Here is a 26,125-nt window from a genome sequence, read left to right on the forward strand (position 1 = left end):
GAAACCGGTACAAAAATATCTATATCCACAGTAAAACGAGTCCTATATCCAAATAACCTGAAAGGCCGCTCAGCAAGGAAGAAGCCACTGCTCCAAAACCGCCATAAAAAAGCCAGAGTACGGTTTGCAACTGCACATGGGGACAAAGATTGTACTTTTTGGAGAAATGTCCTCTGTTCTGATTAAACAAAAATAGAACTGTTTGGCCATAATGACCATCGTTATGTTTGGAGGAAAAAGGGGAACACTTGTAAGCCGAAGAACACCATCCCAACCGTGAAGCACAGGGGTGGCAGCATCATGCTGTGGGGGTGCTTTGCTGCAGGAGGGACTGGTGCACTTCACAAAATAGATGGCATCATGAGGAACGTAAATTATGTGGATATATTGAAGCAACATCTCAAGACATCAGTCAGGAAGTTAAAGCTTGGTCGCAAATGGGTCTTCCAAATGGACAATGACCCCAAGCATACTTCCAAAGTTGTGGCAAAATGGCTTAAGGACAACAAAGTCAAGGTATTGGAGTGGCCATCACAAAGCCCTGACCTCAATCCTATAGGAAATGTGTGGGCAGAACTGAAAAAGCGTGTGCGAGCAAGGAGGCCTACAAACCTGACTCAGTTACACCAGCCCTGTCAGGAGGAATGGGCCAAAATTCACCCAATTTATTGTGGGAAGCTTGTGGAAGGCTATCCGAAACGTTTGACCCAAGTTAAACAATTTAAAGGCAATGCTACCAAAAACGAATTGAGTGTATGTAAACTTCTGACCCACTGGGAATGTGATTGAAGGAAATAAAAGCTGTAATAAATCATTCTCTCTACTATTATTCTGACATTTCACATTCTTAAAATAAAGTGGTGATCCTAACTGACCTAAAACAGGGAATTTTTACTAGGATTAAATGTCAGAAATTGTGAAAAACAGAGTTTAAATGTATTTGGCTTAGGTGTATGTAAAAGTGTATTTTCAAGTTGTTTTACAAGATCTGTAAGGTGTTCCTGTGAGAGGATAACAGATCATGGTGAAATTAAGAGCGTGTTAGATAATCAAATGTGAGATATAAAGCAGCAACAGAGTAGTAAGGAAGAGTATTGTGGCCAATTATTATTTTTTTTTAAGTAATGGGTGGTGGTACTTCGATTTATTACTTTTTTTGCATGGATAGTACTTAAAGTGGCAATATTTCGAGAAAAAGTCAAATTTGTTTTAATAAAGTTGACATTTTGACAATAAAGTCGCAGTTATGTTTCAAGATTAAAGTAGGGGATTTTGTTAACTGCATCACTCCCTGGCTCCCTGTTGATGTGTGCGCCACCGTTGAAATGCCTGCAGTTAGATGACCTGGTGAAACTATACTTTAGAGTTAATTGGATTTAGTAACAAGGAAATTCTTTCTCTTTTAGCACATCATAACCATATTTTTTATAAATAGGGCTATTAGGACCTGGAAGAGGTTGTGCCACAGATTCTTTTCAGGAGGAAGCTCATGGACTCCGATGAGGTATTTCATCCAAGTCTGTGTGGTTACATGAAACAATCTCAGACTCAATTCGTGCAAATATGTACAAAACGTATTACAGCAGATTTCGTGTGTGTTTGTCCGTTTTTGTGTGGCATAACTCGTGCGAAAATACACCTTTTTGTGTGACTTCATTATACATTTTTGGGAGGCAAACTTCGGAAAACTCTTTTGAAAGTTATTAGAGGAATGCATGATGGGCAATGGTGTTCTACACTGCCTTTTTTTTGTGTCCCACATTTATTTATATAAAAATACCAGAGGTGGGTAGAGTAGCCAAAAATTGTACTCAAGTAAAAGTACTGTTACTTCAGAATAATATGACTCAAGTAAAAGTAAAAAGTAGTCATCCAAATAATTACTTGAGTAAGAGTAAAAAAGTACTTGGTGAAAAAACTACTCAAGTACTGAGTAACTGTTGAGTAACGTCTGATTTATTTTTTAACACAAGACAACAATCAGACAGACAAAAATACAAAATAATCATCTTTAATGAATTACAAAATAGCTTAAATTAAAATAATTCAGGTAAATTCAAGTATTAAAAAATAAAATAAGAATAAATAAAAAATAAATAAGCACAAGTAACACAATTTTCCAAACCTTTATACTTTTTTTACCAGGCAGAACTAGAACGAGGCAGCCCATAAACTCTCATAAACTGTGTGTGTGTCTCCACAGTGACAGAACAACAGAAGGAAACACACAAACATTTCATACCAGGCATGCTGAACAGAAAACTGCACACCAGAAGGAAGCGGTCAACGTAAAATAATCAATAGGTGTTGATTAGGCCTACTCAGTACCTTTGTATTGCATGGCAAGCAACAGCCCTTTTTCTGTGTGCCTAGAAATGAATACTCTGATCTGTGATTAGGCCACACTGCACATCTCACTGAGCAGAGGAAAAGAGCAGCAGTACACATCAACTGAAAAAGCACCAGTCCATGATAGATGGCCAAATAAAACAATATTGCAGGCCTAGTATCCCAGAACACAAATTAAGCTGAATGCATGTTCTCTAAAAGGCATTAGAGGAGGGTGATGTAGTTGTAGATCGGGCATTATGTTTACTTCCAGTTCCAATATCTAACAAGAAAAGTCAGCAAAAAAAAGTCACACTAACTATATTGCCACCCTGTGGTTTGTCACTGACACACTATAATCCTAAATGACAGTGACATTATACAGAGTTATATAGGTCAATGTCTACTGGTTCACATTTGAATTGATAAACAAGTATATTTACCAGCATTTAAGATGTTCTCCTCTGTGGTCCAGGATGTTCTGAATCTTGGTAGGAGTATTGCTGCTGCAATCAGCTCAGGCTCTTTCATGACGTCTCCAAAACGTTTCTGGATCCCTTGCTGCAGGGCGTGAACAAGAGGTGTACACATTTTGCAAGTTGACTCCAACTTCTTCAGCTTGTCCCGCAACTGGTAAAGTGTTGGCAGCAGGAGGCCCATATGCACAGATGATTCCCCTTGGAGGATATTAAGGGCCATGGCAACAGGCTTCATCACAGCAGCATACTCAACCAAAAACCCATTTTCAGCTGGATTGAACCTATAAAAGATGTAACGATAAAACAATTACTTATAGCTATTTCTGGTACAATGTCTTTATTATGCATTGTACATGTTAAATACAAAATATATATATATATTTCATTCAAGTCATCCACAATTGTCACACCACCATGCAAAGAAAACTTAGTTACTTGAGACAAGCGGATTCACCCATTAATCAGCAAGGCTTATTTACTTTTATTATTCTTTAAAAACAAAATATAAATTTTGTCAACTTACATCTTTATCTTTAATGCTGTGCAGACATTGCGAATTGCTTGTTCTCCTTGCTCTCGGTGAATGCGCACAATCCTTTCTACAGCGAGGAACAGGGAGCTCCAGCGTGTCTGATTGGGTCGGAGAAACTGCAGCTTGCATTCACGTTCCACTGTTTCATGAGCCATGGTTGACCTGCTGGTTTTATTCCAAAGAGCATGACATTTTGCAAAAGCAGACCGAGACAGCCTCTTGTAGGTTTCGTTTGCAGCTCCTCCTGCAGCAGTGGCATCAACTGTGGATATAAGATTGAGGAGATGGCATGCACACTTTTGGTGCCCTGGAAGTTGGTACTCAAGGCCTGTGTTGTCATCCAGAATTGCAGACATCTTGATACTCCACCTCTGACTCACTCTGATCTTCTGTTGCATCATCAAGGGTGGAGTCACTCTCCTCTTGTACATTGATGGATTCCTCCTCTTTCTCCTCACCATATAATCGAAAGGAAGTTTGAGCCACTGTCTGTTGTCGTCCTGGTCACTTTTTCCCTGATGTGGTACTCAGAATGTATTTCCTCTAATGCAGCAGCAAGGACATCAAACGTGTGCGAGCCTTTGACAGGTCTACAAGCCAATGTGGAGTGCAACTCCAGTGAGGTGTTGTCTATCCAGTGACAGGTGACACCTAAGTAGCTACGTTAGCAACATAGTTCACAGCACTCAGCTTTTTGATGATTATGCTCTTCTTGTGTTTTGCAGCTTCTTGTATTCTTGTGCATAACGTTTTCCTTGTCATTACTGTATGAGGTTGCAAGGTTTCTATCAAAGTATTGAAGGATGGCATCTCAACCACAGAAAATGGTTGGTTGGCCTCACATACAAAATTTAGCATCAGCTTGTCAAGCGTTGCTTGTGTTACCCGCCCTGGGGCAGCAAAGGCTGTGATTTTTGCATTTTTCACAAGAGTATCACTGGAAGAGGAGGACTTACGCTTTCTGTGGTTCTCTAGTAAGTCTGTGTACTTTGCCAGTTTGTTGGGGTGAATCCTCTGTGGACAAAAAAAAAATCTGTGAGGCTACAGGGAGATCAAGACATTAAAAGAGACTTATTATCACATCAAATGTGGATATATATATATATATATATAGAAAATGTTTAAAACATATGTAACCTAAAAGACAAACATTCGCCTATCCACAGCAAAAAAAAAAACGAATTTAGGAAACTTACCGCTACATGTTTCCTCCAGTTAGATGTTGAGTTCTTGAATGCTGAAATGTCCGTTTGTTTTGGTAGACACAGAAGACACCGCATAATGTAGCTGTTCTTTCGCACTTTTACTAAGGTAAACATGCTTTCAATATGAGGCCAGGGGTGCGGGTGTTCCTCCTCGTCTGTGTCTGCATTGCCGACGGCTAATTCTGACATTTTTGTGTTGCTATGACTGTAAAGCCAACCGGTCCCGCCACTGAGATTGAGTATGGTAAAGTGACGAGACTGCACAACTACGTTTGATTGGTGAAACACAGTCACGTGGTAGAGCCTTAGCGGAAGTCTCTCTCTCTCTGTCAAAATAAAACATTAAAATAAGGCATATGCTGGGGGATAAAGACAATGACGCGTAGAATACCAAAGAGGTAAAAAGAAAAGTAACGACCTCATTGTAGCCTAATGTAGCGGAGTAAGAGTACAGTTTCTTCTTCACAAATCTACTCAAGTAAAAGTAAAAAGTATAGTGATTTAAAACTACTCCTAGAAGTATAATTTTTTCAAAAACTTACTCAAGTAAATGTAACGGAGTAAATGTAACTCGTTACTACCCACCTCTGAAAAATACAAATGCGTTAACAACCCAATATTGTTAATGAACCAGGTTGTCACCTAAATAATTATAATATAATAGTAGCCTTACGTTGTTTTTTTATTTTTTATTAATGCCAATACTGTTTTCTATGCTTGTTTTCGCTTAATACTTTGGGATACTGGTGCGCTTGTAGTCAGAAAGGCCCTTTTTTCGTGTAGACAACAGTAGGCCTACACGATTTTCTTCATAAGGCATTTCATATTTCGTGGAGTCTACATTACAAAAATTTATTCATAATGCATTTAATACAAGGCTCCACTTTTTCGTGTACATTACACCATTTCTTTCATAATGCATTTTATACAAGGCCATGTCAAATGTTATGAGGGTTGCCAGATTGGGTATCGATGAAGGTATTTGATTGGGGAATGGGGATACATTTTTATGATGGGAAGTTATAATACACACCATAATACATGCACACAAACAATTAAACACATATACACACACTCACTCATGTTATAGCCAACTCTTGACTTTTGTATGAATTATTTTTAATAAAATATTTGTATGTAGTTGTCATGTATTCATTATCGTATTAATGCCATGTTTCTAGCTAAACAGGTGGGGCTCTGCACCCGCCACTGGTCATGGACCTTGCATAGCCACGGGGCAGGGGGCAGGGGTTTGGGTAAAGCCACTTCTGAGACAGTAATTTTACGTTCCATTTTTATAACCTAACAGCCAACAGGTCTAGCCACTAGCCTCTACAAGGTGAACAAGTGGTAGCCTAAATTAGCGTAACCTATAATGGAGACGATGCATCTTTTGGGATAACCTATGCATCCTTCATTCCCATCCTTGAAGACATCACCATGTGAAAGGATTTTTATGGTAGGCTACCAACCAAGTCATGTTAGATCAGTGATTATTTATTTATAACCTACAGTGGGGAGAACAAGTATTTGATACACTGCCGATTTTGCAGGTTTTCCTACTTACAAAGCATGTAGAGGTCTGTAATTTTTATCATAGGTACACTTCAACTGAGAGACGGAATCTAAAACAAAAATCCAGAAAATCACATTGTATGATTTTTAAGTAATTAATTTGCATTTTATTGCATGACATAAGTATTTGATCACCTACCAACCAGTAAGAATTCCGGCTCTCACAGACCTATTAGTTTTTCTTTAAGAAGCCTTCCTGTTCTCCACTCATTACCTGTATTAACTGCACCTGTTTGAACTCGTTACCTGTATAAAAGACACCTGTCCACACACTCAATCAAACAGACTCCAACCTCTCCACAATGGCCAAGACTAGAGAGCTGTGTAAGGACATCAGGGATAAAATTGTAGACCTGCACAAGGCTGGGATGGGCTACAGGACAATAGGCAAGCAGCTTGGTGAGAAGGCAACAACTGTTGGTACAATTATTAGAAAATGGAAGAAGTTCAAGATGACGGTCAATCACCCTCGGTCTGGGGCTCCATGTAAGATCTCACCTCGTGGGGCATCAATGATCATGAGGAAGGTGAGGGATCAGCCCAGAACTACACGGCAGGACCTGGTCAATGACCTGAAGAGAGCTGGGACCACAGTCTCAAAGAGAACCATTAGTAACACACTACGCCGTCATGGATTAAAATCCTGCAGCGCACACAAGGTCCCCCTGCTCAAGCCAGCGCATGTCCAGGCCCGTCTGAAGTTTGCCAATGACCATCTGGATGATTCAGAGGAGGAATGGGAGAAGGTCATGTGGTCTGATGAGACAAAAATAGAGCTTTTTGGTCTAAACTCCACTCGCCGTGTTAGGAGAAAGAAGAAGGATGAGTACAACCCCAAGAACACCATCCCAACCATGAAGCATGGAGGTGGATACATCATTCTTTGGTGATGCTTTTCTGCAAAGGGGACAGGACGACTGCACCGTATTGAGGGGAGGATGGATGGGGCCATGTATTGCGAGATCTTGGCCAACAACCTCCTTCCCTCAGTAAGAGCATTGAAGAGGCTGGGTCTTCCAGCATGACAACGACCCGAAACACACAGCCAGGGCAACTAAGGAGTGGCTCCGTAAGAAGCATCTCAAGGTACTGGAGTGGCCTAGCCAGTCTCCAGACCTGAACCCAATAGAAAATCTTTGGAGGGAGCTGAAAGTCCGTATTGCCCAGCGACAGCCCCGAAACCTGAAGGATCTGGAGAAGGTCTGTATGGAGGAGTGGGCCAAAATCCCTGCTGCAGTGTGTGCAAACCTGGTCAAGACCTACAGGAAATGTATGATCTCTATAATTGCAAACAAAGGTTTCTGTACCAAATATTAAGTTCTGATTTTCTGATGTATCAAATACTTATGTCATGCAATAAAATGCAAATTAATTACTTAAAAATCATACAATGTGATTTTCTGGATTTTTGTTTTAGATTCCGTCTCTCACAGTTGAAGTGTACCTATGATAAAAATTACAGACCTCTACATGCTTTGTAAGTAGGAAAACTTGCAAAATCGGCAGTGTATCAAATACTTGTTCTCCCCACTGTATATAGCCTATCTTAATTTATCTACTAGGCCTATATTTAGATCAATGATTATTTCAAGAGAGGGAGAATCCACCCATGAATATATTCAAACAGCGCCTCATATTAGCTGCTTTGCGCATGCAGGAGTGGTCCTCAGTTGCCTCTCCTCCCACAGACACTTTTGCGTAAAACCCCTGCTTCATTGTTTATTCCTACGCAGACGTTGGATAGGCCTATAATTTACTTTCACTTGCTTACGGTGCAATGTACGATTAGCCTACAGGTTAGGGTACTCAATCTAGTGGGCCGCTATAGGTTTATAATGGGCTGCAAAATAGCGGTGTTGTAGCGAATTTGGAGAGCAGTTTGACATGCGACACATGCACACGCATAGCCCTCTGTCTCCACCAGGATGCCAAGATAATTCGCTTTATTGGGTGTGCTCACGCAGCCTACTAGCCTATAGTCGTTAGAAAGATAGTTGCAATAAGGGGGAAATACTACTGTTAGTAAAGCCCAATGGATAAAGATAGTTGCAATAAGGGGGAAATACTACTGTTAGTAAAGCCCAATGGATAAGTTCTTTAATAGTTGCCATTATGCACAGATTAATTACAAAGTGTTCGCATAGGCTATGCAGAAGAAGGTTGTATAGCGAATTCGGAGGCAGACTGACAGGGACTCAACCCTAGTTATTTTCGCTTTCAGTGACCGTCCCAAAAAAGTGTTTTGTTTGTGCTCATAACCAACCATGGCAGTTAGACGAGTGTATGCCTATAGTCTGACATTAAGAGTGGGAAACTTGGTGTGTGCGTGCGAGTTACTGGATCATTAGATTGATACGCGTGAGTGCGCAGTGATGCCTGTTTGAACGAGCGTATTAGATCTTTAGATTGATGGCCATTAGTTTTTTTTTGCCCCTACTTTCAGCCTTGGCTCATAGACTAGACGTAACATAGTAAAAGTTAAGGCGAGAACTAAAATAAACATAATGTGCTATGTTTGGTATGGTTACATAACACAGATGGTTACTTAAGGCAAAACGAAAGTAGAGTGGTTGGTCGGGCGTATAACGTGAACATCAAACAACCCAAAGGTTTGCGAGTTCGAATCTCGTCACGGACAACTTTAGCATTTTTCTAATTAGCAACTTTTCAACTACTTACTACTTTTTTAGATACTTTGCAACTACTTAGCATGTTAGTTAACCCTTCCCCTAACCCTAACCTAACCCTAACCTTAACTTTTTAACCTAACTCCTAAACTTAACCATGACTCCTAATCCCTAGCCTAGCTAATGTTAGCCAGCTAGCTAGAATATCATATCATACGTTTTGCAAATTAGGAAGATATTGTACATCTTGCAAATTGGTAACATATAATACGAATTGTAATTCGTAACAAATACAAAAATATCATACAAATGGGTGATAGACAGCCACATTAATACATATCATACGAAATGTAATAAATCATACTAAATTAAGTGTCTCGGATTTACATACAGAATAATAAGAAATGCTCTGGGACCAGATTGCGACCAACCACCCTCCTTTCGTTTTTGCCTTAACTAACCTTCTGTCTTATGTAACCATACCAAACGTAACATATTATATTAATTTGATTGTCCCGGATTTACTTTACTATGCTACGTCTAGTGTATGAGACCAGGCTGTTCGTTTTTGCCTTAAGTAACCTTCTGTCTTATGTAACCATACCAAATCTAGCATATCATACTAATTTGATTGTTCCAGATTTCGTTTCTATGTTATGTCTAGTCTATGAGACCAAGCTGCAACCGCGGTAGGCAAACAGGAACCAACCCACATTCTGCTGCTCACAGAATAATTTTATTCAAGCCAACGCCGTCATCGCTCACTTCGAAGCCAAGGAATGTTGCTCTGGTCGCTGCGTTGGGACAGAGGTGTTTTCCCGTTATAGGTCTTCTTCCAGATGGACCGTGTTGCCTACAGTAACTGAGCGAGTTTGACATATTGGATATTTTTTTCGATAAACGAGTGTTGTACCGACAGCGGGCACTTTATTGAGGTCTTGTTGCTCTGCTTTCTCAATTACATTGAACTTTGAAATCCAGCTATCACCTACAGGTTCGGGATCACGTTGAGGAATGTAAACGTAAGATTTCTGAAAACTTTCCCTTGCATTACTAGAATAGAATAGAATAGAATGCTCGACACAATGTCTATTTGCTTCGAAATGAAGCACCTATGGTGCCGAGATGAAAGGAAATAGGAACTATCTATGAACACTCGGACATCTATGCATGAGAGTTAATTATTTTTTACTTTTGATATGGAAACAAACTGCAGACTTGTCAGGCCACTACATTCTAAAAATAGCCTTGATCGCCTTGGGTTATTATTAGTAGGCTAAGGCTTAGCACATGTGAATTTTATAGCTCATATGCAGTATTATAATTATATAGGAAGCTATTATAATTATTACCTATGTAAATAATTACATTTATGTATTGTTCAAATTAATCACCAGTTGAAATGAAGGGCCACTTGCATTATTTAATAGCACTGTAAGTCTTAGCCCAAATGGTAAAGATGTTTCACAATTGTGTGGTCCATAGTTTATGATCCCTTAATCTGATGTTATCCCCCATGCGGTACTAACTTTCATGTATCCAGTGACAGTACAGTTGTTTTTCCTGTCTGTACCTCATAAATCCAACTCTCTCACTTTTGCATTTCTCTCTCTCTCTCTCTCTCTCTCTCTCTCTCTCTCTCTCTCTCTCTCTCTCTCTCTCTCTCTCTCTCTCTCTCTCTCTCTCTCTCTCTCTCTCTCTCTCTCTCTCTCTCTCTCTCTCTCTCTCTCTCTCTCTCTCTCTCTCTCTCTCTCACCAGGGGTCACTGAACAGAGAAGAGGCAGGACGAGGAACACTGCTGGTGCTAACCTGGACATTATTCATCAACAACAGAGCTGCTGATAAAAAGCTAAGAACTTCCGTGGGATACCATTTTGGGGGGTCATCATTGTGGCTGGTCACTGATATACTGAGATATGGGTTCTAGCCTGACATGTGCGGGCGTGGTGTGGGCTCTGCTCTCCTTCCTGTGTGCGGCGGCCTCCTGTGTGGGTTTCTTTATGCCATACTGGCTCCTAGGGTCCCAGATGGGTAAACCGGTCTCCTTCGGGACCTTCCGGCGGTGCTCGTACCCGGTGCGTGATGAGGTTCGCCAGGCCACGGTGATGCTGGAGCAGTGTGGGCGTTACGCCTCCTTTCAGGGTATCCCCAGTTTGGAGTGGAGGATCTGTACGGTGGTGACGGGGGTGGGCTGTGGCCTGCTGCTCCTGGTGTCCCTCACGGCCCTAATGGGCTGCTGTGTGTCTGACCTCATCTCCAGGACCATCGGACGCGTGGCCGGGGGCATCCAGTTTGTAGGGGGTAAGTTAAAATCATTAAGTGCTGTTGGTATTTAAGTGATTTGAAGATTGGATTGTGATAGATGGGTGGAAGGATAGATGGATGGTTTGATGGATAAAATAAGGAGTAGACTGACTCCTCCACCAATGGGTGTAGAATTGAATCATTGAATGATTAATAGAATGAAGCTGGGCTGAACAGCAACTCCACAACGTTATATTTGGTTTCACTCTTTGTCTTATTTATCTGACCTTTGGGGTCTGAGGAGAGAGAGAAATTAGGTGGTGATGGTGGGGGCTTCCTTATCCAGATGCTTCCTGGTGTAACACACTCAACGTGTGGTGTGTAGTCCTAGTTGTGTGTGTCCTCTAAAGAAAAATGCCTCTTATAGAGGGAGGGCCTCAGCCTTCTCTTTCCACTCATGCACTCATCCCCCTCTCCTCTCCTCCCTCTGTATAAAGACTTTGACCGCTCTTTTCATTCAGCCAGTGTGGGGGACTAGGGTTGATTAAGTGTGACCTCTTCATGCTTGCACAGCAGGGCCTCTGAGTCTTCTCTCTCGCTCTCTCTCTCCCTCAAATTCTAATTCAATATGCTTTAATGGCATGAATGACGAGGTCAATGTCGCCAAAGCGAAGTGATACACATAAAAAGTATGAAAATAACAGGGAGAACAATAGGAATAGTAGCTATAATACTAAATATACAGGTAACTGCCAAAATAAAGGAAACACCAACATGAAGTGTCTTAATAGGGTGTTGGGCCACCACGAGCCAGAACAGCTTCAATGCGCCTTGGCATAGATTCTACAAGTGTCTGGAACTCTTCCACAATAAATTCCATCATTTGGTGTTTTTTTATGGTGGTGGAAAATGCTGTCCAGAATCTCCCATAAGTGTTCAATTGGGTTAAGACAGAGAGGAAGAGGCCAAGCGAGAGGTTTTACTCCACCCAAAATCTGTCCACAAAAATAAGCCCACAAAGTGAGGAATTTTTGTATGGAGGTCAATGAGAAAGTGTTGAATTTGGTCAACAAAGAAACGTTAAAAACAAAATATTTTTATCTGGGAGTTATGCCTGTTGTCATAGAGATAGATAGAGGACTCATCATGGATAGAACCCTTTTTAGCATGGACATTGCCATTGAGGGCTTCCACCATTTTAAAGTAGTCAACTGGGTGGGGATTCCTATGAGTTGGGAGCAGTCAGCCAATGAAGAAGAAGAAGATAGTATGGGCAGCGCCATTGAGGCTGTCGCAGATGCTATAATGGCACAGATACAAATATGGCCTGTTGTTCACACGTGTATCTGTCCTTTCATTGGCTAGAATGGTCCCACCTGATCTCGCCTCCTCCTGCCTGCCTTCCATCTTTGAGGACATGTATTTCCATTTTTAGAACTGTCACTTGACTATCTTGTCAATATAATAGACAATCATTGGTTGAGATCTGGTGACTGAGATGGCAATGGCATATGGTTTACATGGTTTTCATGCTCATCAAACCATTCGTGACCACTTGTGCCCTGTGGATGGGGCATTGCCATCCTATTTTCTAAACAGTTTACCCAATATGGATGGAAATACCCTCAAATTAAAGCTGATAGTTTAACCTTATAATCATTGTATCATCTCAAATCCAAAGTGCTGGAGTACAGAGCCAAAACAACAACAAATGTGTCACTGTCTAAATACATTTGGACCTCACTGTTTACATAGACACATCTGAAATCAGGCTACCTGATGGGACTTAAATAAATGCAGAAAATTGCCAATCAAAATAAACATTCTACCAAAGCAACCATGTTATTTTTGCAAAGCCTATTTGATTCTGAGTTCGGACATATAAAGTTTGTTTGTGAAAACTATTTCTAAGATGCATACTTTCAGTTTTTCCGAACTCACTTCACTCGTGCAAAAGAAGGAGGCTTGCACCACTGGTGCTGGCACATGCACAGATCAAATACACTGCTGGAACTCTGATTAAGCTGTTTACATGTCCTAATAATTAGAAAGATTGCTCAGAAAACCAGGTGTTTTAATCGGCATATGCTTACTTTGATTTTGACCTCACGCCAATCAAGATAGTCATGTAAACACTTTACTCTGCTTATTGCCATACTCGGCTTAATGCCATAATCAGTTTAATATTGAATTATTAGTGTGCATGTAAACATACTGTATCTCTCCCCTCTCTCAGGAGACCACTGGCCATTTCATGCACGATAAATATCTCCTGACATTTTTCTCTCTGAGATGACACAGTGTCCGTTTATTAATGAAAGAGGAGGGAGACTGTTTATCCTCCTACATTCTATGGTCTGTTCTAAATTCTGGTTCTATGGTCCATGCAGTGGTTCTTACACGCTCAGAAATACACTTCCATTAGGTAATGGCTATAATGCCAGCAGGGGGGATTTTTTGAGATCCTCACTTATGATATCATACAATATTTTATCTCAATTTTTATGGAAATTGTATTGCAATTTTCATGCAAATTCACTTGTTAAGTAACTAATACAGAGTTGCTCTGTATTCAGTTCCTATCAACAAAGTACTGAGTAAAGGGTCTGAATACTTACACTACCGTTCAAAAGTTTGGGGTCACTTAGAAATGTCCTTGTTTTTGAAAGAAAAGCAATTTTTTTGTCCATTAAAATAACATCACATTTATCAGAAATACAATGTAGACATTGTTAATGTTGTAAATGGCTATTGTAGCTGGAAACTGCTGATTTTTAATGGAATATCTACATAGGCATACAGAGGCCCATTATCAGCAACCATCAGTCCTGTGTTCCAATGGCACGTTGTGTTTGCTAATCCAAGTTTATCATTTTAAAAGGCTAATTGATCATTAGAAAACCCTTTTGCAATTATGTTAGCACAGCTGAAAACTGTTGTGCTGATGAGGAAGCAATAAAACTGGCCTTGAGACAAGTTGAGTATCTGGAGCATCAGCAATTGTGTGTTCGAATACAGGCTCAAAATGGCCAGAAACAAATAACTTTCTTCTGAAACTCGTCAGTCTATTCTTGTTCTGAGAAATGAAGGCTATTCCATGCGGGAAATTGCCAAGAAACTGAAGATCTCATACAACGCTGTGTACTACTCCCTTCACATAACAGCACAAACTGGCTCTAACCAGAATAGAAAGAGGAGAGGGAGGCCCCGGTGCACAACTGAGCAAGAGGACAAATACATTAGTGTCTAGTTTGAGAAACAGATGCTTCACAGGTCCTCAACTGGCAGCTTCATTAAATAGTACCCACAAAACACCAGTCTCAACGTCAACAGTGAAGAGTCGACTCCAGGATGCTGACCTTCTAGGCAGAGTTGCATAGAAAAAGCCATATCTCAGACTGGCCAATAAAAATAAAAGATTAAGATGGGCAAAAGAACACAGACACTGGACAGAGGAAGATTGGAAAAAAGTGTTATGGACAGACAAATCGAAGTTTGAGGTGTTCGGATCACAAAGAAGAACATTTGTGAGATGCAGACCAAATGAAAAGATGCTGAAGGAGTGCTTGATGCCATCTGTCAAGCATGGTGGAGGCAATGTGATGGTCTGGGGGTGCTTTGGTTGTGGTAAAGTGGGAGATTTCTACAGGGTAAAAGGGATCTTGAAGAAGGAAGGCTATCACTCCATTTTGCAACGCCATGCCATACCCTGTGGATGGCGCTTGATTGGAGCCAATTTCCTACTACAACAGGACAATGACCCAAAGCACAGCTCCAAACTATGCAATAACTATTTAGGGAAGAAGCAGTCAGCTGGTATTCTGTCTATAATGGAGTGGCCAGCACAGTCACCAGATCTCAACCCTATTGAGCTGTTGTGGGAGCAGCTTGACCGTATGGTATGTAAGAAGTGCCCATCAAGCCAATCCAATTTATGGGAGGTGCTTCAGGAAGCATGGGGTGAAATCTCTTCAGATTACCTCAACAAATTGACAACTAGAATGCCAAAGGTCTGCAAGGCTGTAATTGCTGTAAATGGAGGATTCTTTGACGAAAGCAAAGTTTGAAGGACACAATTAGTATTTCAATTAAAAATCATTATTTCTAACCTTGTCAATGACTACATTTCCTATGCATTTTGCTATATTTCCTATTCAAACTCATTTCATGTATGTTTTCATGGAAAACAAGGACATTTCTAAGTGACCCCAAACTTTTGAACGGTAGTGTATGTAAATGTGATATTTTAAATTTTAAATAAATGTGCAAACATGCATGCATTTGTAGTCTACCTGTGTGCTGCTACTATAGCCCCTTGCTTTAGCTACTGTCATGGCGTTCGCTAAATATTTTCATAAAGAAACTGATAAAACACACAGGTGCAAAATCAAGGTGACTTACATAGATGAGGACCAAGAGCAAGAGAGGGAGTGCGGTGATGCAGTGTCCACAACTACAGAATCATTGTGGAATCTGAAAAGACACGTATCCCGAAAGCGTGATGGTGTACTTACTACACGCACATGCTAAAAGAAAGGAACAAGGTGGGTAGATAAGTGTGTCGTTGTAGCAAAGTATTTATAAACAACAAAAACTGATCTCTTAAACGTTTCGTTCATTTTTGTAGGCCATAATTGATTTTGGCCCAGTAGGCATGGTATATTCCCATGTTCAAGAAGCTTTCCGTTTTGATTGTTTTTTTTTTGCCTAAAAACCTTTAGGCCTACCTATAAAAAAATAAAATAATAATCTGCATCTGCAAGTGTGGAGAGGATATTCTCCACTGCTGGCCTGCTCTCCAGGCACCATCGCATGAGCCTGAAGCCACAGATTGTCCAAAATGGTGTTTCTAAAAAGGAATTCAAAAATGAATTCAAAGGCACTAATAAGTCATCTTTAGTTTAATTTGTATTTAATTATAAGTAAGCCACAGCCTAAATGTATAGACTATAATGATTTAATACAACAAAATGTTGTTTAAATGCTGCACGCTTTATGTCCCTACCAGACTATTGTGTCGCACTCGCAAATTCTTCACAATGTATTTCTTTGTAGGCTATACCCTTGAAATAATATAGCCTAAATAATTCATTTTCATTCCTTCTTAGGCTCCCTGTCTGGCTCTTGACTTATTTAAAGTGTTTATATGCTGTTTAATATGACATGTAGCCTATTTGAAATGATGTGCGCTTCTTACATTAACCTTTTCATGTTTATTAGAATACTTTTCATTCAAATCATATGGTTTGGTTTCAATACTTCAAAACCAAGTAGCTAACATATTCATGCTTCGCCTATTCCTCTCTGATTTAGAAGATACCGTTGCACAAACAACATGCTGGCCTACACCAGTACTGTTCTGAGGCTGTATTAGCTAGCTATGTTTGCTCTGACTCAGTACATTTATTAGCTAGCTAGCCAGCTAACTAGCGATTAACATAAGCGGCTAACACAATTTATTTTAGCAACTTGCTAAGACAAACTAGCTGTTTGCAGACAGTAAGATACACAAACTAATAGTGTAATTATGGAACACTTGTGGATTTATATTAGCAAGCAAAGTGGAAAGTTGCATCGTTGTCATCAACATATTGTTGCATCTGCTGCATTCATGCAGACTAAAGAGCGAGCGGTCGGCAAATGATCTCATGGTCGAGCAACATCAACTGCAATCATTGAGTGACAGGGGGCGGGGCTTGGTGAGAGAAGGAGAGAGCCGACGCAAGTAGTACAGTCAAATACCGTCAAAAATTTGAAAAATATATTTTGGCCATATCGCACAGCACAGCACAGCACAGCACAGCACAGCACAGCACAGCACAGCACAGCACAGCACAGCACAACACAACACAACACAACACAACACAACACAACACAACACAACACAACACAACACAACACAACACAACACAACACAACACAACACAACACAACACAACACAACACAACACAACACAACACAACACAACACAACACAACACAACACAACACAACACAACACAACACAACACAACACAACACAACACAACACAACACAACACAACACAACACAACACAACACAGTCTGGACAGGTTAGGGCTATATGTTCTGTTCTGTTCTGCATGGTTTAACTCCTAGTATGAAGGATGAGGTTCAGATGGAGCCTTGCATAGGTAACATTCACTGTTTCAGACGATTTACGAGTTATCCAAATATCCAGAATCCAACAGCAAAAGCTAAACCAAAGCTGTGAAATTGATCCTATTCGCTTGAGAGGCTATATCATTGTATGGTAAAGCACAAAATGTGTGCTCTTGGAAGTATTTCTGCTCTTGGAAGTGAGAGAGAGAACAAATAATAATATTCTTCTGTTTATTTTCATTTCACTGTTTATTGACAGTCTCTCTGTTAGTCTGTTCTTCTATCAATCTATTGCATCATACATATCTACAGGTGCCAGGTGGTACTTGACTGTGCATCTCACACCCAATCCCTCTTGTTCCTTCTCCTCTAAACTCTGGTCTTTTGAAGTATAATACTGTTCTCTCTGCAATCAATCTCCCATTCATTTCCCACACAGGGCCCCATACCTCCAGTCTCCCTAATGTAGTTCATCAAAAGAGCGAGAGATAGGTAGGGGAGGAGAGAGGGAGGGAGGGAGTAGAGAGAGGGAGGGGGGAGTAGAGAGAGGAGGGGAGTAGAGAGAGGAGGAAAGAGACAGGAGGACAGAGAGGGGGAAGGAGCGAGGGAGGTAGAGGGAGAAAGAGAAAAGAATGAGAGAGAGAGCATGGAGGAATAGCAGTAGAGGGAATCCGTGACCTGAAGACAGGATGGACTGGATTGGGTCAAAGTTTGGTTCCACTAATAGAGGCTGAACGTGCTGCTGTGGAAATTATACCCTTCTCAACTGGAGACTCACTCATGTAAATATGTCAATTATCCTCCAAGAGAGGTCCTCCTGTCAAAACAATGGGAGATTTGAAAGAAAACAGCAATTTTCACATTCATTGCTAAAACAACAAACACAAGTTTCTTTCCCAGTAACCAGATCTGTGCCTTGTTTTGGTGAGAGCTGGCCTGAGACCAAACTGATCGGGCAAAAGCCACAGTACAGTCATGGTCAAAAGTTTTGAGAATGACACAAGTATTGGTCTCAACAAAGTTTGCTGCCTCAGTGTTGATGATGGCAATTTGCATATACCGTAATTTTCGGACTATAAGCCGCGCCTTTTTTCAAATTTTTCGACCCTGCGGCTTATATAACGGTGCGGCTAATCTATGGATTTTTACAGCTAATGGCCACTAGAAGACCTCCTAAATCTATGGATTTTACAGGTTACAGTCCACCAACTTTAACTCTATGGGCTCTATGACCGGTCCGAGCCCCCTAACCTTTAAGGGCGAGCTCCAGCAGGAAAAGCTGGAGGCCGGAAAAGAGTGAGACAGGTAGCGCGCAAAAGTAAAAGTGGAACCGAGAGTGGTACGAGAGACAGAACGAGAGACAGAACGAGAGCAAGACAGACAGACATTACGAGAGTGAGACAGTTTGTGCAAAGGAAGTTTTCATGCACAAACCCTCATTATGGAAAACAAACGTAGAAATGCATATGATGCAGCTTTTAAGTTAAAGGCAGTCAATCTGGCTGTAAAAGAAGGAAATAGAGCTGCTGCACGTAGCCTTGGCATCAATGAGTCAATGGTGAGACGTTGGAGACGCCAGCGGGAAGAACTGTCTCAATGCAAAAGGTCAAAAAAAGCTCTCAGAGGTAATAAAAGCAGATGGCCCGAACTTGAAGACTTTCTTGAAGATTAGGTGAACACACAGAGAGCAGACGGCCGAGGTGTTTCCACCGTGCAGATCCGACTGAAAGCTGAAACAGTCGCCACCGAAATGAAAATATAAAATTTTAGAGGTGGACCATCCTGGTGTTTCCGATTTATGAGACGAAAGGGACTGTCCATCAGGGTGCGGACGACTGTGTGTCAGCAACTCCCTCCCGACTACCAGGAAAAAATTACAAACTTCGGCGAATTCACACAAAGAAAGATAGAGGAATATTCCATCGGACCGGAACAGATCATAAATATGGATGAAGTGCCTTTGACGTTTGACCTGCCTCTCACTAGGACTGTTAACAAGAAAGGTGAATCGTCCATCACGTTGAGAACCACTGGCCACGAGAGAACGAATTTCACTTGTGTTCTTGGCTGCACAGCATCTGGATTAAAGCTTCCGCCAATGGTGATTTTTAAGCGGATTACAATGCCAAAAGAAAAGATCCTGAACGGCATCTCCTTTAAAGTCAACAAGAAAGGGTGGATGATGGAAAGCGGAATGAATGAGTGGCTGAATGAGTGCTACGTCAAGCGCCCTGGAGGATTCTTTCGCCAAAAAAAGCTTTGCTCGTTTTGGACAGCATGAGGGCCCATATAACGGATTATGTGAAAGCAGCCATCAAGAGCACAAACTCGATTCCAGCTGTGATTCCTGGGGGCACAACGAAGCATCTGCAGCCACTCGACATCAGTGTCAATCGTGCGTTCAAAGTGGCACTACGCGTTCAGTGGGAGGCGTGGATGACTAGCGGCGATAAATCATTCACCAAAACTGGTCGCATGCGAAAAGCAACTTTCGCTCAAGTTTGCAAGTGGATCCTGATAGCGTGGAGGAGTGTCAAAACATCCACGATCATTAACGGGTTCCGAAAGGCTGGACTGCTGCGTAATGAAGAGGAGGACGTCGCCACAGTTGAGGCCCTTCAGAGGCTGTTCGATTCCGACAGTGACGAAGAGGAGTTTGTTGGTTTTGAGAGCGACAACGAAGGAGAGAGGAGAGTGGCTGACGAAGCCACCCTGAGCCTGTTCGTTTCCGACACTGAAGATGAGGACTTTGGTGGTTTTAGTACGCAGGAAGAAGACGGAGATGAGGATTAATGACTTGACTTTTCTGGTTACAGCCGTGTACTGCACCTTAGCCTAAAAGATGAAGACGAGGATTAATGACTTTTCTGGTAGGCTGATTACCGTATATTTTAAGCAGCCGTGTTGCTGGAACTTTAGGCTTACGCGCTTACTGTCGTGTTACAGGCACTTTATTTTGCACTTAAAAAAAATAACATTTAATTTAGCCATTGATATTGCCTTGTCAAGCGCTGTAAGCTTTGTTTTTTGTTATGGTACTACTGTAGGCTATAATGTAGATAAATATTCAAAGATGTGCACACTTTTTCAAGGTTTTTCAAAAATAACCAAAGTTAAGTGGTTAAATGATTGTGACGCTATTAACTAATTTTGCTGGGGAACCCCTAGCACTCCCTCAAGGACCACTGGTTGAAAACCACTGCTGTAGATCACTGCCGGTATGTGCGCTGGGAGCGCACCGTTTAAGTTTGAAAGTTGAAAAGTTTTTGTGTCTGAAACGCTATGTGATACAGTACAGTTTACACAGCACAGTATATGTTCTGTAGCTACTATTGCACTAAATGGTAACACTTGAATACGTTATGCAAATATGCAACTTGTTTGTTGAAATGTCAATAAATGGGAGCTTCCTCAAGCAGCCATCTCTTTCCCGACAATCCCCTCTGTGCACGAACCCTTACATATGGTAATTAAACATTAAAACACCTGCGGCTTATTGTCCAGTGCGGCTTATATATGTACACATCATTCAATTTAGCTGCTGCGGCTTATACTCCGGTGCGCCTTATAGTGCGGAAAATACGGTACTCCAGAATGTCATGAAGAGTGATCAGAAGAATTGCAATTAATTGCAAAGTCCCTCTTTGCCATGAAAATGAACTTAATCCCAAAATAACATTTCCACTGTATTTCAGCCCTGCCACAAAAGGACCAGCTGCCATCATGTCAGTGATTGTCTCGTTAACACAGGTGAGAGTGTTGACGAGGACAAGGCTGGAGATCACTCTGCCATGCTGATTGAGTCAGAATAACAGACTGGAAGCTTTAAAAGGAGGGTGGTGCTTGAAATCAATGTTCTTCCTCTGTTAACCATGGTTACCTGCAAGGAAACACGTGCCATCATCATTGCTTTGCACAAAAAGGGCTTCACAGGCAAGGATATTGCTGCTAGTAAGATTGCACCTAAATCAACCATTTATCGGATCATCAAGAACTTCAAGGAGAGATTCAATTGTTGTGAAGAAGGCGTCAGGGCGCCCTAGAAAGTCCAGCAAGCGCCAGGACTGTCTCCTAAAGTTGATTCAGCTGCGGGATCGGGGCACCACCAGTACACAGCTTGCTCAGGAATGGCAGCAGGCAGGTGTGAGTGCATCTGCACGCACAGTGAGGCAAAGACTTTTGGAGGATGGCCTGGTGTCAAGAAGGGCAGCGAGGAAGCCACTTCTCTCCAGGAAAAACATCAGGGACAGACTGATATTCTGCAAAAGGTACAGGGATTGGACTGCTGATGACTGGGGTAGAGTCATTTTCTCTGCTGAATCCCCTTTCTGATTGTTTGGGCCATCCGGAAAACACCTTGTCCGGAGAAGACAAGGTGAGCGCTACCATCAGTCCTGTGTCATGCCAACAGTAAAGCATTCTGAGACCATTCATGTGTGGGGTTGCTTCTCAGGCAAGGGCGTGGGCTCACTCACAATTTTGCCTAAGAACACAGCCATGAATAAAGAATGGTACCAACACATCCTCCGAGAGCAACTTCTCCCAACCATCCAAGAACAGTTTGGTGACGACCAATGCCTTTTCCAGCATGATGGAGCACCTTGCCATAAGGCAAAAGTGATAACTAAGTGGCTCGGGGAACAAAACATCATGGCCAGGAAACTCCCCAGACCTTAATCCCATTGAGAACTTGTGGTCAATCCTCAAGAGGCGGGTGGACAAACAAAAACCCACAACTTCTAACAAACTCCAAGCAGTGATAATGCAAGAATGGGCTGCCATCAGTCAGGATGTGGCCCAGAAGTTAATTGACAGCATGCCAGGGTGGATTGCAGAGGTCTTGAAAATGAAGGGTCAACACTGCAAATATTGACTCTTTGCATAAACTGAATGTCATTGTCAATGAAAGCCTTTGACACTTATGGAATACTTGTAATTATACTTCAGTGTACCATAGTAACTATTGACATAAAGATCTAAGAACACTGAAGCAGCAAACGTTGTGAAGACCAATACTTGTGTCATTCTCAAAACTTTTGACCACGACTATATATATTAAAGGAGCAGTGCAGTGCGTGATTTTCATGTATATTTTTTGTAAATATATTTCCACACTGAGGTCGAAATAACACAGAAATTGTGAAAATGATGATTTTGGCCTTTTAGTGTAAGAGCTTTTTGAAAGAAAGTAAAAAAGGCCTGGAATTTCAGCCTGTTCAGGTGGGATGTTGTTTTTGGCCCACAGCATGACATCACAATCTGATCTGGTTATTCTGACTAATGACCAGTAATCTTTCATTTGTATATGTATCCTCCTACTTTGAATGGGTAAGCGGGGTAGGTCTAGTCTAGACGATCCTATCCGCCAATCATGGCTTTTTATGTAAATATATACATATTTCTATCAACACGCCCACACGATCAGACTGAGCATTTCAATGGCAAAAGGAGGCTCAGTGAAGTAAATTATATATATTTTTTCATGAAATAAACACACACAGTGATTTATTAGACATACATTGATTATTTAAAAAATAATTACTGCATGGGGCTTTAAACATCCAGGGCAGTCAAAAACGTGATTTTCCTCTGATTGTTTTCCATTAAAATGCTCAAAAAGAAACAAAAATGGCTACTTAGCAAAGAGCAGTTTCTCAAGCAAGAATTTTGCCAGGACTGTCTGGGAGTGGTCTGAGTGGGGAGGGGAAAACTGAAAACGAGCTGTTATTGGCAGAGAGGTTTGGAATGTTATTTTGGAACGTTCTTTCTTATTGGTCTGTTAACTAATTTAAGTTCTTAAAGAGCCTTACAATGTAAATATTGTAGATTTCTTTAGGGTGTGTTTTTTTTAAGGCCCAGTGCAGTCAAAAACTTGATTTTCCTGTATTTTATATATCCACACTATGAGGTTGGAATAATACTGTGAAATTGTGAAAATGACCATTTCACAGTATAAATGTAAGAGCTGTTTGAAAAGACCGCCTGACATTTAAGCCTGTTTTGGTGGGATGGAGTTTTGGCCTGCCTGGTGACATCACCAGCCGGTAAATTAGTTAACAGACCAATAAGAAAGAGCGTTGTAGATGCAAAAGGAGACTTGGTGTTACCAGATTGAAGAGCTGGCAGTTTACTGTACACATGTTTGAAGGATTGTATATACTGTAGTAAATGGTATACAGTGCCTTGCAAAAGTATTCATCCCCCTTGGCGTTTTTCCTATTTTGTTGCAGTACAACCTGTAATTTAAATGGATTTTTATTTGGATTTCATGTAATGGACATACACAAAATAGTCCAAATTGGTGAAGTGGAATGAAATAAATAACTTATTAAAAATATTCTAAAAAGTAAATAACGAAAAAGTGGTGCATGCATATGTATTCACCCCCTTTGCTATGAAGCCCCTAAATAAGATCTGATGCAACCAATTACCTTCAGAAGTCACATAATTAGTTAAATAAAGTCCACCTGTGTGCAATCTAAGTGTCACATGATCTGTCACATGATCTCAGTATATATATACACCTGTTCTGAAAGGCCCCAGAGTCTGCAACACCACTAAGCAAGAGGCACCACCAAGCAAGCGCCACCATGAAGACCAAGGAGCTCTCCAAATAGGTCAGGGACAAAGTTGTGGAGAAGTACTGATCCGGTTTGGGTTATAAAACAATACCCAAAACTTTGAACATCCCATGGAGCACCATTTAAATCCATTATAGAATATGGCACCATAAGAATATGGCACCACAACAAACCTGCCAAGAGAGGGCCGCCCACCAAAACTCACGGACCAGGCAAGGAGGGCATTAATCAGAGAGGCAACAAAGAGACCAAAGATAACCCTGAAGGAGCTGCAAAGCTCCACAGCAGAGATTGGAGTATCTGTCCATAGGACCACTTTAAGCCGTACACTCCACAGAGCTGGGCTTTACGGAAGAGTGGCCAGAAAATAGCCATTGCTTAATGAAAAAAATAAGCAAACACGTTTGGTGTTCGCCAAAAGGCATGTGGGAGACTCCCCAAACATATGGAAGAAGGTACTCTGGTCAGATGAGAGTAAAATTGAGCTTTTTGGCCATCAAGGAAAACGCTATGTCTGGCGTAAACCCAACACCTCTCATCACCCCGAGAACACCATCCCCACAGTGAAGGATGGTGGTGGCAGCATCATGCTGTGGGGATGTTTTTCATCGGCAGGGACTGGTAAAATGGTTTTGAAGGAATGATGGATGACACTAAATACAGGGAAATTCTTGAGGGAAACCTGTTTCAGTCTTCCAGAGATTTGCGACTGGGACGGAGGTTCACCTTCCAGCAGGGCAATGACCCTAAGCATACTGCTAAAGCAACACTCGAGTAGTTTAACATTTACATTTACATTTTAGTCATTTAGCAGACGCTCTTATCCAGAGCGACTTACAGTTAGTGAATACATATGTATTTTTTTTATTTTTTTTGTTTATACTGGCCCCCTGTGGAAATCGAACCCACAACCCTGGCGTTGCAAACGCCATGCTCTATCAACTGAGCTACATCCCTGCCGGCCATTCCCTCCCCTACCCTGGACGACGCTGGGCCAATTGTGCGCCGCCCATGAGTCTCCCGGTCGCGGCCGGCTGTGACAGAGCCTGGATTCGAACCCGGATCTCTAGTGGCACAGCTAGCACTGCGATGCAGTGCCTTAGACCACTGCGCCACTCAGGAGACAAAAGGGGAAACATTTAAATGTCTTGGAATGGCCTAGACAAAGCCAAGACCTCCATCCAATTGAGAATATGTGGGATGACTTAAGGATTGCTGTACACCAGTGGAACCCATCCAACTTGAAGGAGCTGGAGCAGTTTTGCCTTGAAGAATGGGCAAAAATCCCAGTTGCTAGATGTGCCAAGCTTATAGAGACATACCCCAAGATACTTGCAGCTGTAATTGCTGCAAAAGGTGGCTCTACAAAGTATTGACTTTGGGGGCGGGGGTGAATAGTTATGCACCCTCAAGTTTTCTGTTTTTTTTGTCTTATTTCTTTTTTGTTTCACAATAAAAAATATTTTGCGTCTTCAAAGTGGTAGGCATGTTGTGTAAATCAAGTGATACAAACCCCCCAAAAAATCAATTTTAATTCCAGGTTGTAAGGCAACATAATAGGAAAAATGCCAAGGGGGGTGAATACTTTCGCAAGCCACTGTATATCTAGGAGATATAAGACATCTCAGGAAATAAAACAAATATATATATATATATTTTTTTTTTTTACACATTTAACCCTTTTTTGGGGTGGGCACAAAACTACCTTCACACTTACATTCATTTTTTAAATGAATTTTACTTTTTTTTTTGCACGGGATTGTATATACTGTAGTAAATGGTGTGCCAGGGGATGTAGCTCAGTTGGTAGAGCATGGCGTTTGCAACGCCAGTGTTGTGGGTTCGATAAAATAATGTATGCGCTAAATGTAAGTCGCTCTGGATAAGAGCGTCTGCTAAATGACTAAAATGTAAATGTAAAATATACACAGTATCTGTATGCTTGCTCATATCTCCATGTGTCATGTATTTAATAGTTCATACATGTCACTATCTCGTGGGTGGCTGAAACGTATGTCCATTAACGTATAATCTATCTGAGAGTGTAACTTTTCCTGTTGGAGGCGGCTTGGTTGAGTGGGTCTAAGTGTGTGTATAAGTATGTGTATAATAGGCTTGGCCAGTAAACCGTATATACTGTATACTGGGGTATTTGGAAAAAAACACAGGATGGTTTTTCAATACCGTTTAAACTATTTCTTAGAATATCTTTCATAAATGTGACAATTTGTATCTACTTTTTAAGTAAATACCTGCAGTCAACTTGTGCAATACGTTAGGAGATCAAGAACACTGCGTTCTTCATTTCACCTGTCACATTATTATGTAGCTTACGGTAGTCCCCAGTCACGTGTCACGTGGCGTTTGTTTACAAGCACACAACGACTCACTGTCGTGCAGCGTGCACCAGGTGATCTAATGACAGTATAGAAT

General features: G+C 41.3%; 1 protein-coding gene across 2 annotated transcripts in view; it reads left to right on the forward strand.

Annotated features, from left to right (window-relative positions):
- Positions 1 to 26,125, forward strand: part of LOC121579693 (LHFPL tetraspan subfamily member 6 protein) — a 119,731-nt gene that overhangs the window by 34,044 nt on the left and 59,562 nt on the right. Inside the window, exons 1-2 of one of the 2 annotated variants that reach the window (XM_041894497.2) lie at positions 9,450 to 9,768; positions 10,506 to 11,047. In XM_041894497.2, coding sequence (XP_041750431.1) covers positions 10,663 to 11,047 — 385 coding nt within the window. In that variant the 5' untranslated portion in view covers positions 9,450 to 9,768; positions 10,506 to 10,662. Of the gene's footprint in view, positions 1 to 9,449; positions 9,769 to 10,505; positions 11,048 to 26,125 lie in introns of those variants that run through there. The other variant, XM_041894498.2, reaches the window with a different exon arrangement.

The sequence above is a fragment of the Coregonus clupeaformis genome, chromosome 13, assembly GCF_020615455.1.
Source record: "Coregonus clupeaformis isolate EN_2021a chromosome 13, ASM2061545v1, whole genome shotgun sequence".
NCBI classification, from domain to species: Eukaryota; Metazoa; Chordata; class Actinopteri; order Salmoniformes; family Salmonidae; genus Coregonus; species Coregonus clupeaformis.